Here is an 11,981-nt window from a genome sequence, read left to right as displayed (position 1 = left end):
TTCTGCTGGTAATGTGACATGTACCAATGTTAACATCTTTCATTTTACATGGTACACCTAGAGTTGGATCAAATTCACAACAGTTCCTTACATCACACGACTGACGAGAAGATCCCCTATAAAGGTGGGATTATTAAATAATAATCTAAAGGTGGGATTATTAATGGCGAACCGGTTAAAGGTGGGATTATTGGAATCAATTTTTCCTAACTTTAATTGTACTTATGAATAACTCATAAATAACAAGCAATACCTACAATACTGACACAGAGTAACTCTTATATTAAGTAACCCCTACAACTGTAACAAAGTATACTCTTTAATACTAATCGAGCAACTGTATGGTGGCTGACCACACAATAAGAAAGTTGTTGCTGTTGAGAAAGATACAAACATGCATGATTGAAGTTCACATGAAGTAATTTTAAGGTCAATGTAAATTTTTCCAAGTACAATTATTTGTATGTAGTACAATAATGTATACTATTATATTCATATATTTTGGCTATATAAGAGCAAGTTCACGTATTGTGAACTAAGTTGAAAAGAACAAAAAGTTTTCCATCATACTACTACTTGCTTCCTATCTTCATCCCTTCACAGATAAATACCTTACCATCAGTAAAAATATTTAACAATTGCTTTTATTATAGGTTATTTTTTATAATTAATTAAATGGCATTTTTATATATAGTTAATTGATTTATTTGTATAATAAACTAGGGTTATACTTTTGGATAAAATAAAGCTATTCTTATAAATAAATGTGTTCATCCCATATAGTTGGTTACATTATTTGTAACAGAATAAGGTTATTCATATACACAAATGTGGTCATACTAATATGGTTGACCACATACAAGACTTGCTAAAACTATCATTTTGCCGATATTATTTTTCTGATTAGGTATTCCGTATCAATATTTCCTAACTTGGTAAATCTCTAGAACCAAGCATTCAAGTATACCCCACCAACTTTCTTTTGGTGCTCAAAATCTTCGGCTCAATTCTATCAACCATCCAAATATCATCTTCAGAGGTTATTCAAACTGAAGAATATGTCTTGCTTTCATTGCCTTACTAGCTCACCTCAAAACACTTTAGTAAATCGCCTTAGAATTGCCAATTGCTGAGAGTCGATCATCAGCTAGTATCAACCAATTTCCTATCCAATCCTTCAGTAAATAGTCATTGAATTACTTACCACTTACCAGTTACCAACCAAAAGTTTAACTATAATGTAGAGGCAATTGAGACTTTAAATATGTCACACCTGACAGTTTGTAAGCATAGTGTCACAATAATTAAGAGCAGATTGATGCCACTGTACCTATAACAAGCGTGATAACACCAAATAACAAATTTTTGTTTGGGACATTAACAGTCTTCGTTCATTGCATTGTTCTGTAAATGTCCTCACCTGAGTACCTGACAATGAAGCTGAGTATCCGCATCATTTCAAGTATAATTCAATTATGATACTGCATATATTGATTCAATTGGCAAACCCCGGAGACAATAAAATAATGCTCATTTAGTGCGCCCTCATTCGGCCACAAATGTCTCAGATTCAAGATACAACTCACAGCCTACTTAGAAGTATGATGCTGATCAGGCTGGTAGCCTGGTAAAACGCAACGCACAGTTCTGCAACAGAGATCTCAGAACCAGATACAAGTCACTACGTCCAAGAAAAAACAAAATAAATTACACCAATTGAATTAAACATTATGCCTCCTTAATGGGCTGATTAAGCATTAAGCTGAGTACCATTTCTACTGAATCACTTCCAAATACATTGTGTATATTTCTGTTACAAAATCGTTCAACACCAAATGCTTTTATAAAAAAGGCGTCATCTTCCATCTTTTAACAAATGTCTCATCCTGAACGGAGCTTCCAATCGCTGAAAAGAGTTTAGTGGCAGCAGGGACTAAGTAAAATTGCTACCAAGCCAATGTGTTAAAAAAAGCTCCAAAACTAAAATAGGGTACATATCAAAAAGGCTTGTCTTCTTAAAAACAGTTCCCCTGGCTGAATCATGGTATCACCAACTGGGTAGAATAATTGGTATCTGAGCATCATCAAAACGATGGTCTTTGACATGCTGCAAATAAGTGTCGTAAAATACAAAAGAGTTAGCACAATATATCACTGAAAAGTTATAGCATCAACATGGCAGTAGTCAGCAATATAAGGATTTTTGTGATCTACTATAGCATGAGTTTCTGATTTATTTAAAGCAATACATGAAAAAGAATGTTGAAATGTAGTCTACACAGGCTAATGGAAACTAGGCTTCTGTATCATCACAAGTGATGTACAAGAAAACTCATAAGTGTTATGCTTCTAGGAAGTCCATTGATCCCGAATTTGACATCACTATAAACATAAGGCTTTCAAGTGGAGTTAAATGTAGATTCAAAGCCTAGGATGCCTCTGGAACCACCTGCTAATCTGCTATTTCATACTCATTCTGCAGTATCTTGATTTTTGTATTAATATGATCTTTGTATAAATGTTGCCACTTCCTGAGCTGACTCCACCACTTGGTATTGGGAGTCAACCTTGTTTTATTATAAGGTTCTTAGGGTTGCAAACATTGGAACAATAAGTCATTTTTTTTTATTAATTTCAAAGTTTTTTATGAAAGCCTTTCAATGGATAAAAACATTTTAGGTGATTTAATATGGATAGGTGGTGTAGAAGTTGCAGCGAGACAGATTAATGCCATATGATGCACTTTTGAAATCTATAGAAAGTATATGAAACGAACCTTGTGATAGATGGCATGGTGCCACTTACAGCAATTAGGGGTGTCAGCCCAAGCTAAAATTATTTTCTCATTTGTGTAATTACTGAATAGTTGCTTCAGTGCGACAAAATCATTATGATCACACGCCTCAAATCTAGGAACAGAACAGGCAAACCAAACAAAGAAAACCCATGTCAGAAAAGTAACTGTAAGAGAACTCATCACCACTATTAATCTGAGATTAGAAGAATCTGCAATATAATATCAGAGAGATCAAAGCTATGCACACTTGATTAGCAACCTGATCAAGAATTCATGCACTGAATTACACATGAGATCTAAAGAAGACTAGCAGAAAAAGCACTCTGCTGGGTCGACACTGACACTGAGCAGTGAAAACTAGATTTGAAGCAGCTAATTTCAATTAAAATCATCAAATATATGCTTGAAGAAAACAACTCAAGGGCCAAAGCTCACAATTCTACTCTAAAGGAAAATGAAATTCAAAATGTGATGAGCCATAGTGCGAAATGTTATAATTCAATGCACCACGATAAGAACTTCCCCAATCAAAAAAACAAAAGATGGAAGGGAAATTCACACACTATGAAGGCATGAAGAAAGCGACTTTTTGGGTAAATAGCACATTTTACTTTGACCATCAAGTATGAAGATATCAAGAGAAGATCCCAGTCTGAACACTGAAAGACAGCTCTATGCTATTTAAACAACCGGTCAATTCCCCTTATGAGAATTACTCCGTGATCATCAGGAAGATTACTCAATGAAAACCCCAAACTATCAACAACTTGCATTTTTTATCCCCTTATCTTAATTTTAAAAAAATTCAACTTCAATTTGAAAACCAACCAAGTTGCTAACTTGCTATTAATGGATGCTTCATAAGTACTAAAAAATAAAACAGATCTGAAAATGTAGCCGACTTTAAGTTAGTGTAAAATTTATACATTTCTAAACATAGCAAAAGACTGTAGAAAACCCCCATCTGACTATTATTTAAATGTTTTAGCAACTTTTATACAAGACATTAGATACTACAACAACCAAGGTATGAATTACAAGTGAAGCAAGTAAAAAATTAAGGTATATACTGTAATCATTCAAACTGAAACATAATAGAAAAATGTATTTGCCTTTGCCTTGGTGACAGGTAAAACATCATGATGACATACTGATGAAGATTCAGTTTCAGGGTTTGATTATTACAGTTTCATTCACATCTCTGAACACTAGGGGAAAAAAATGTATACAAAATAACAAAAATATTAATTCATACACAGAAGCTGCAGAACTAGCTTCTTATTGTTTCCGATTTTTTATTCCTTAAAATTATACTTCTTGCAGGTTGGATTACTAGCTGAGGAAAGAGTAACAATGGCTAAGATGAATAGATCCACCCACACTACAGGCTACACTTACCCACTGCTGAGGATGGGAGCATGCCAATACTGCAAACACAGGGCTCAATGAAATTATATCCTCCCTAAAGGAATACAACACAGGGGATGTGTTGAATGTTAGGCCAATCCTCCCCACTTGGGTCTTGGCATCTTTTTTTGAGGCATACTGAACAGTTATGAACATCAAGTTGAACAAGGGATGTGAGTTTGGGCATCCAATTCGGCAGTGACTCCAGACCTTTGCAACAGGAAATTTGAAGAGCTTGGAGGGAGGTCAAATACTGCAATCCATCCGGCAAAGTTACCATCTGTGGGAGATCCCTCAATTGCAATGAACGAAGATTGTGAGGAAACCATGGCATGCCAATGTCACTACCATCCTCTCTAACATCTGAAATCTTCAGATTAGGACTGCTGGATATATATAACTTCTTCAAGGCAGTGAGATGCTCCAACCCTCCAAAAATATTCTTCAATTTAGGACAATTTTCAATGCACAAGGACTGCAGAGAAGATGAACAGCCATGAATCACCTCCTCAATTTCTTCCAAACTCTCAATCTCTTTGTCACAGTTAATGTCCATATAGGTAAGACCCGTAAAAGCCCCCATTGGTAGTGAATTCAGCCATGCCACATTGTCTGTTCTAATCACCCTTAATTTGGGAATGCAATGGCTTAAATTTCCAGGATCGAACTGCAAAGATGGATGGTAATAAGGGAATGAGGGAGTACTAGTTGCCTCTCCATTATTACCCCTTTGGGCATCTATCACTGTCATTATTATTCGTAGTCCTTCATTAAAACCCATTAAATTTAAATCTTCCACCATAGGACACAGTGGGAAAGATGTTAAGCCAGGGCATCTGCGTATGAACAATGTTTTCAGTTGAGACAAACTCAGTAATGGATATTGCACCAGCCTGGTGCTACAAACTAGAAGATGATCATCTCCCACTTCCAACCACCATGTTTTTAACTTTGGCAAATCATACAATCGAAGTCTTTCAAGGGCGGGAAAGTATGAGAAGCCTTCTAAACTTGAAAACCCAACTGATGCTGAAACTGGTGGAGTACAGCAAGCTACTAATGCTGTACTATTTTCAATGTACTCCAAATTTAGCAAGTTTTCAAGTTCGAGGACTTTTAAATGACGCAAGTTTCCCAAACCAGAAAGGTTCTGCAACTCCTCACACTCTGAAAGTTCTATTCTGACAAGATTAGGGAGAAAGGCCACCCAACCTGGCATTCTAACACCTTTGTATCCTGACACCTCTAATGCCATGAGATTAGGATGTGGCTGTAGCTCTTCCATTAATACTTCCTCGCAAACCATTTCTCCATCAACCTCCTGGTTACTCATAAACCTAATGTTTATATGATTGAGATGCTTCTTGCTCCTCAAGTATCCGCCTTTCCTTCCACTATCTTCCATCTCTTTTAGTCCATTTTTGGGGAGCTGAACCTTAATTATTAGAGAACCTTTTAGTTTCTCGAGAGCTTTTAGGTCTTCTAGATGATCAGCCCACTGTTTCCAACTTGAGCTTGCTTCACACAACACAAACTGAGGTAATGTGTGAAGGTATGTCAGCTTACCCATACCCCCAGGCATACAAGTCAGATAAGAGCAACCCTCTATATCCAGGACTCTGAGCTTAATCAGCTTGCTCAACTTTTTGGGCAACTCTTTCAATCTATAGCAACATTTTAGCTTTAAAGTCTCCAAATTATGCAATTTCACAATTGACTTAGCAAGCACAGTCAAGAAAACATTATGTGTAAGATCTAAGTACCTTAAATGTAGCAACTCACCTATTGAGTCAGGCAGACATGTAATATTTAAATTACTAAGGTCCAATGCCCTTAAGCACAAGCAATTTGCCAGTAAGGCCCCCAAAGCAAACTGATCCATCGTGGTACAATACCCCAAGCCGACTTGAAGACATGAACGAATGCGGGTCTTCATAAATGAGTATTTTGCAGATTTATTTCTTACAAGAGTTAGATGTCGAACTCTGTTATCCACAATGCTAGTGGTGGAAATTGTTCTGCAGATCTCCTTGCTAGCTACATTTTGAGCAACATCGTGCATAAGATCATGGATCTTACATGAGGTGATCTCACCATGTCCATCTTGTTGTATATCTTGGAAAAAACATCTACGCAACAAAATTGAAAAATATTCCTCTGCGGCATCTTCCATGCTTTGACCTTCATCTAATGGAACAATGTAGCCCTGCGCCATCCAAAGGCTAATTATCATTTCCTTCTGTATCTCAAAATCCTTGGGAAACAATGCACAATAGCTAAAGCAACTCTTTAATGGAGATTCAAGATGATGGTAACTAAGCTTCAGTATAGGTATGATATCATTACGGCTCTCTCTGACATTAGCAAATCCAATCTTCATAAATGATAGCCACTTGCTCTTGTCTTGACCATATAAAAGACTTCCGACCACTCTTATAGCAAGAGGGACTCTGGCACATCTTTTGACAATCTCTCTCCCAACTTCAATCAAGTCATCTTTAGAGTCTGGTTGTTCTAATCCAAATGCCGTATTTTGAAACAAACACCATGAACTCTTTTCAGACAAGCCTTGCAACTCATACTTTAGACCATCTCCTGTAATTCTTGCTGTTTCCTGTGAACGTGTAGTAACCACTATCCAACTTCCTTTATGACCTCCAATCAAAAATTCTGCTAATTTAAGCCAGTGGCTCCGATTCTCGGTCCATACATCATCTAAAACAAGTAAGAATTTACTGCTAGCTAATTTTTCTCGAACTTGGCTTTGCACCCGATCCATGGTGGATCCTTCATCCTTCTGACCAGTAGCAGAAGCCAGAATTTTATCAAGAATTTCTGCTGTATCCAACTGTTTCTGATCATGATCAGAGATACAAGTCCACATCCTCAACGGAAATAAGTTTACTATCCTTTCATCATTAAAAACAAGCTGAGCAAGAGCTGTTTTGCCCAGCCCCCCAATCCCCACAATCGTAAGAAATGATACATCTCCTTGGACATTACCTTGTAACATATGTACAATATTCTCGACATCATTCTCTCTACCAATAATAGTACCTGCATACACGTAAGAACAAGTCTCCTCTCTTCTCCTCCTGATAGGCTGATGATCAACACAAAAACCAAACTGCCTGTGATTGCTGGCAACAGAATCCAACTTCTTCCTGACCTTCTTGACCCCTCGAGACAAATTGTAAGCAACAACAACAGGATTGAATCGAGAAAAGAAGAGGCGGGCCTTCTTGGAGGCTTCCCCTCCCTTGAGATGCTGCTTCTGCTCAGCAAGAGTGACAAACTCATCAAGCAGATCATCAGCATCATACACTGCATCCTTGAGCTCCTGAATCCAGAGCTGTGCCTCATCAGACAGCTCCTGCTTGGCCTCTGCATCACGAAGTACAGCTCTGATAGTAGAGATGGTGCGTTGGAGATCATCAAGTTCAGATTTGTATCCCAGGATGGAACAAATCTCTTTCAGCTCTGAACATTGGAGTGCAGAAATAAGTGTTTGAACGACAGATAGTATTGCTCCCAATTCCATTTTTTCAGATTGAAGCCAAGTAATGTGGGTTTTCTTAGAAGATAATGTGTGATCAAAAGAATACGAAGTAGTAAATATGCAGCCCTACAAGCCTCACACACTGTATAATGGACAATGACTTGTACCTACTGAAAAGAATGATTAAATGATACAAAGAAGATTCTTTGCACCTTAGAAAATGAGGAAAAAATGAAAGTAACCTATGAAATGAAACAATTATTAGCAGTTTTCTACTTAAAAAGTCTCTTGCAAATCAAACAAAAGCATCCCAAACAATAATCTTTTAAAAAAAAAAAAAAAAAAAAAACAGGTTTCATACAAATACACCCACTAAATGTGAGATATGATATACAAAGTACGGAGTATTAATTAGGGAGAGTATTGGCCACTGCACCATCATGAACCCTTTTATCTTCTAATGCCAACAAATTAAAAAAAAAATCTTCATCGTTTTCGACCAAAGTAAAGTTTGTTGCTTAAAAAAGCAATGCGAAGAAAAAATTTTCATCTGAGCACTCGTCATTAAATCAACCCAAAAATACACCTTCCATTGAAAATCACCATGTTTGTTAATTGTAAGAACACATAAGTACATTAGCCTTTTATATTTCACCAAAAAGCTGAACGCATAAGCATAAGATACTAGTCAACTACAAAGGCACATCCCAAGTACTCCCCAATTCCATAATGCTACGATCAGGTTACAGGGATCATGTTAGTTCGAAAAGTAGAGGGTGTACAAATGCCAGTGGCATTGGTGGTTCTTCTTGATGCCCAAAATGAATTGGTTTTACCCGATTTTAATTACGTGGACAGTAATGTGAGAATCACGTATTTACAAGTATCTATTTTAAAAAGCAGGGTCATTTTAAAACCCAGAATAATGGCAATTGCCTTTTCCAGTAACTTGGAAAATCTGTTTTTGGATTGGTTAGTCTTTATTTATTCCTCTCCCTTTCTCTAGTGCAACTTTATCTTTTCATTGAACGAAAATGGAAGCCTTCACAATTGAGAAAGATCACTATAAATTCAAAAGGCTAATAGTAACACTGGTAATGCAAAATTACAAAGAAAAAAGACTAATCCTCAGCTGGAGCAGGAGCTGAAGCCGCAGGTTGATCTGAAGCTGGAGGTTGATCTTCACCAGATGAGCCCTTGTTTGCCTTCCTTTCCTGCCACTTTCCCCATGCCCACTTCAAGACGATGAATCCGCCAAGAGCATATATCTGTCAAAGAATACAAAGGTTCAACTTTGATACTCAAATGAGTAATAAACATCTTATTTTCTAAAGAGCTTAGAACCAAATATTACACAACCAAATTGCAAATTCCAACAATCAGGATTCATGAGCAAGTCTGGGATGAGACAGTTTCGAATAAACTAATCATAACAAATTACCGTTAAAGAAAAGGTTAAGAGTCATTCTAGTCTGTCTCACAAAAGTAATAGAAGACCGTCAAAGACAATATATCGCCATACAGAATTAGACAAAGCTGTCAAGTCTAATACATATGCTCTTTTTTTTTTCACCTGGACAATTTAAGTCTGCTACACATGTAAGCCAAATTCACAACTAACATAACTTGCGATAACTTTAGAAAAGCTATATACATATAAAAGAACAAAGCCTAAAAAGAGCACAAAGATTCTTAAAAACCAAGGGCATATACTAGAGTGATAGAACACTAATACCCATCATTTAAGTTACGACGCATGACATCTAGAATATAGGTAAGCATTATACCTCACCACCTTCCTTTTCTAGAACATAGAGCATTTACTTCCCCAAAAAGAAAGTTTACGTTGCAATCAATTATCATAATTCATAAAGCAACAGATTTAAGGTCTAGATTGCAGCTTCTATGGTGGACTTCATTTAATTGACAGCTCCCATAATATACACCGTACAATCTTCAGTCCCCTGTCAAACTTTAACACCAATACATATAACTAAGTACTCCGTATTCAACATGTTTTCCTGGTATGAAGTATCCTATATTTAAATTAACAAGAGGCATTAAAGCCATTGCAAATAGATATTGAATTCCAAATCATCATACATTCAGAGTAACCCCAAAGATTATTACCAAGTAAACACGTGCTCGCAACCATTCAATTTGCATATCCATTTAAAGAAAAAGATACAGTAGCTCTTATAAACCCTTAAGTACCTTCCCCATTCGAATTTAGTTATCACATTGCGAATTCAAATTACACTATCAACACGACTATCAATGACTCCAACCATTCAACAAGGCAATCAATCCTCGAAAATACAAACCACCTAAAGGTTTTCATCTCTATAGTCAATTGAATCATACATCCAACAATAATTTTCATTTATAACACAACTGATCATTAATTCCCAATGTAATGTAATCCAATCAAATTACCCATAAATTTCTCATCACGTCAAAAAAGTAAACATTCTTACCTCAGTCTAATTGCACAGATAAACTCAAAAAATTAAATTATTTCTACTCAAAACGCAAATTCAACAGTACCCATGATCACAATTTCAGTCTAATTGCATAAATAAACAAAACCCAAATTCCAAAAATTCAAATTTACCAAAAAACACCCAAAAAATAACATGAGAAATAGATTAAATACAAGTAAATCAATAATTACATAATTAGTAATACCTGCCAAAGAATTAAGGGATTAGTATCTTCTTGAGCATCTTCACGCTCAACCTTCAATGGAGAAACTTCAGGCTTAGACACAGGAAACCTAACAACATCTGGGGTTTTAGAATTACTTCCAGAACTTTCTTCACCATCAACTTTTTTCACAGATTTCCCATTTTTATCACCCTTATTCTCAAAGGGTTTTAACAAAAACTTAGGAATAAGAGACAAGAAGAAGAAGGGGTTGTTCTGTTGGTGTTGCGGCGGTGCTTCGGAGTCTCCGGTGATCATGTCGGTGGTGTGTTGGCCTTCTGCCATCGCTTACGGCGGTTGATTGACGAGTATGATGAACGGCGTGGAAGGTTTTGGATTTTGGTGAGGGTTGATGATATAATATGAATGAATTTAAACCATAAAGTTTTATATTGGGGTATTTTTTTTCAATTTTGTTGGGCTCATATAGGTCTAGTTGGCTCTATCATATTCAACTCTTATCTTGGTGATTTGTGTAATGAGATCACTTTCTAGAGGGTAAATTCATAGAAAATGGGTCGTTGAATTTAATTATCGGGATTTCTAATTTAACATGGTTTTGGAGTTAAAGGCAAATTCGTCCTTTAGATTATCAATTTCATATTTTATTATAATTTTCGACATCATAAATCACTTTTCAATATAAAAAGTGTTAACTATAGCAACGGATAGAGTTTGGGTTGACCCACTACAGATCGGGTATGTTCATATCAAGGTTATCCTTTTATCCCGCCTCGAGTCAAGTCAAGGTCAGTCGAATTGGGGCCGGATCAACTTTAGATCGTTTCTTATTCAATTCGGATAAATTCGGATCGGGTCAAAACGAGTTTGACTGGGTTAATTTCAGGTTGGATAACTTTCGGTTGGGTTGAGTCCGGTTGGGTTGCTTCCAGTTCGGTTGATTTTGGTTCAATTAAGGATTTTTTCACATTTGCTACCACCTAAAACGCCTCACTTCAGATTCGCTACCGTTTTAATTTTTTTTTACTTTACTACCACCCTAAACAGAGTTTGTTAGAAATTACTACCCCAAACCTTACACCGTTACAATTTCCGTCGGTGGGGCCGAACCACCGTCCAGCCACCCCACTACCACCCCCTCCCCTCAACTGCCACCCCTCCTCCTCCCCCCTGCCGGCGGCCGACGCCGGCGACCCCACCCCCCTCCCTTTCCCCCACCCATGAAGCTAACCCCCCCTCCCTTTCCCCCACCCACCGAATTCAGCCCCCCTCACCGTTCCCTCCACCGGAATCGACCCCCCTCCCCTTCTCCTACCCTTTTTGACCACCCCTAACCCTAAATCACCACCCAAAAACCACCGTGAGCGAAATCCTAAAATTCATTAAGAGTGGTTTCGGGCTGGTGGTTTAGGGTTAGAAGTGTCGGTTTTTGGGTGGGGGAAGGGGAGGGGGGTCGCTTCCGATGGGGGTAATGGGGAGGGGGCTGATTTAGATGAGGATTGGCTTCGTGGGTGGAGGGGTTGGCTTCGTGGGAGGTGGGGTTGTCTCTGCATGGGTGAGGGAAAGGGAGGGGGTTTGGCTTCGTGGGTGGGGAAAAGGGAGGGGGGTGAG

At 37.6% G+C, this 11,981-nt stretch overlaps 2 protein-coding genes across 2 annotated transcripts; both read right to left on the bottom strand.

Annotated features, from left to right (window-relative positions):
* Positions 1-1,680: 1,680 nt before the first annotated feature.
* On the bottom strand, positions 1,681-7,980 carry LOC145603687 (disease resistance protein RGA2-like). Its single transcript, XM_081659643.1, has 2 exons — positions 2,777-7,980; positions 1,681-2,107 (listed from the first exon to the last, which is right to left on the bottom strand). Exon 1 carries the CDS (start codon positions 7,743-7,745, stop codon positions 4,260-4,262), a length of 3,486 nt encoding a protein of 1,161 aa, XP_081515769.1. The 5' UTR covers positions 7,746-7,980; the 3' UTR covers positions 1,681-2,107; positions 2,777-4,259.
* A 773-nt stretch (positions 7,981-8,753) lies between these two features.
* On the bottom strand, positions 8,754-10,820 carry LOC145603688 (uncharacterized). The gene is made up of 2 exons (XM_081659644.1): positions 10,392-10,820; positions 8,754-8,971 (listed from the first exon to the last, which is right to left on the bottom strand). Exons 1-2 carry the CDS (start codon positions 10,692-10,694, stop codon positions 8,825-8,827), a joined length of 450 nt encoding a protein of 149 aa, XP_081515770.1. The 5' UTR covers positions 10,695-10,820; the 3' UTR covers positions 8,754-8,824.
* Between the last annotated feature and the right edge of the window lie 1,161 nt (positions 10,821-11,981).

The sequence above is a fragment of the Chenopodium album genome, chromosome 22 (assembly GCF_948465745.1).
Source record: "Chenopodium album chromosome 22, dcCheAlbu1.1, whole genome shotgun sequence".
NCBI lineage: Eukaryota > Viridiplantae > Streptophyta > Magnoliopsida > Caryophyllales > Amaranthaceae > Chenopodium > Chenopodium album.
The sequence above is the reverse complement of the archived record's forward strand: the minus strand, read 5'-3'. Positions and strand labels throughout refer to the sequence as shown.

Bases quoted from the DNA above. Each gene is read 5' to 3' on its own strand.
- LOC145603687 (XM_081659643.1), bottom strand. From the start codon at position 7,745: ATGGAATTGGGAGCAATACTATCTGTCGTTCAAACACTTATTTCTGCA.
- LOC145603688 (XM_081659644.1), bottom strand. From the start codon at position 10,694: ATGGCAGAAGGCCAACACACCACCGACATGATCACCGGAGACTCCGAA. The intron at 8,972-10,391 runs GTATTACTAATT...ATTCTTTGACAG, and splicing joins ATCCCTTAATTCTTTGGCAG to ATATATGCTCTTGGCGGATT.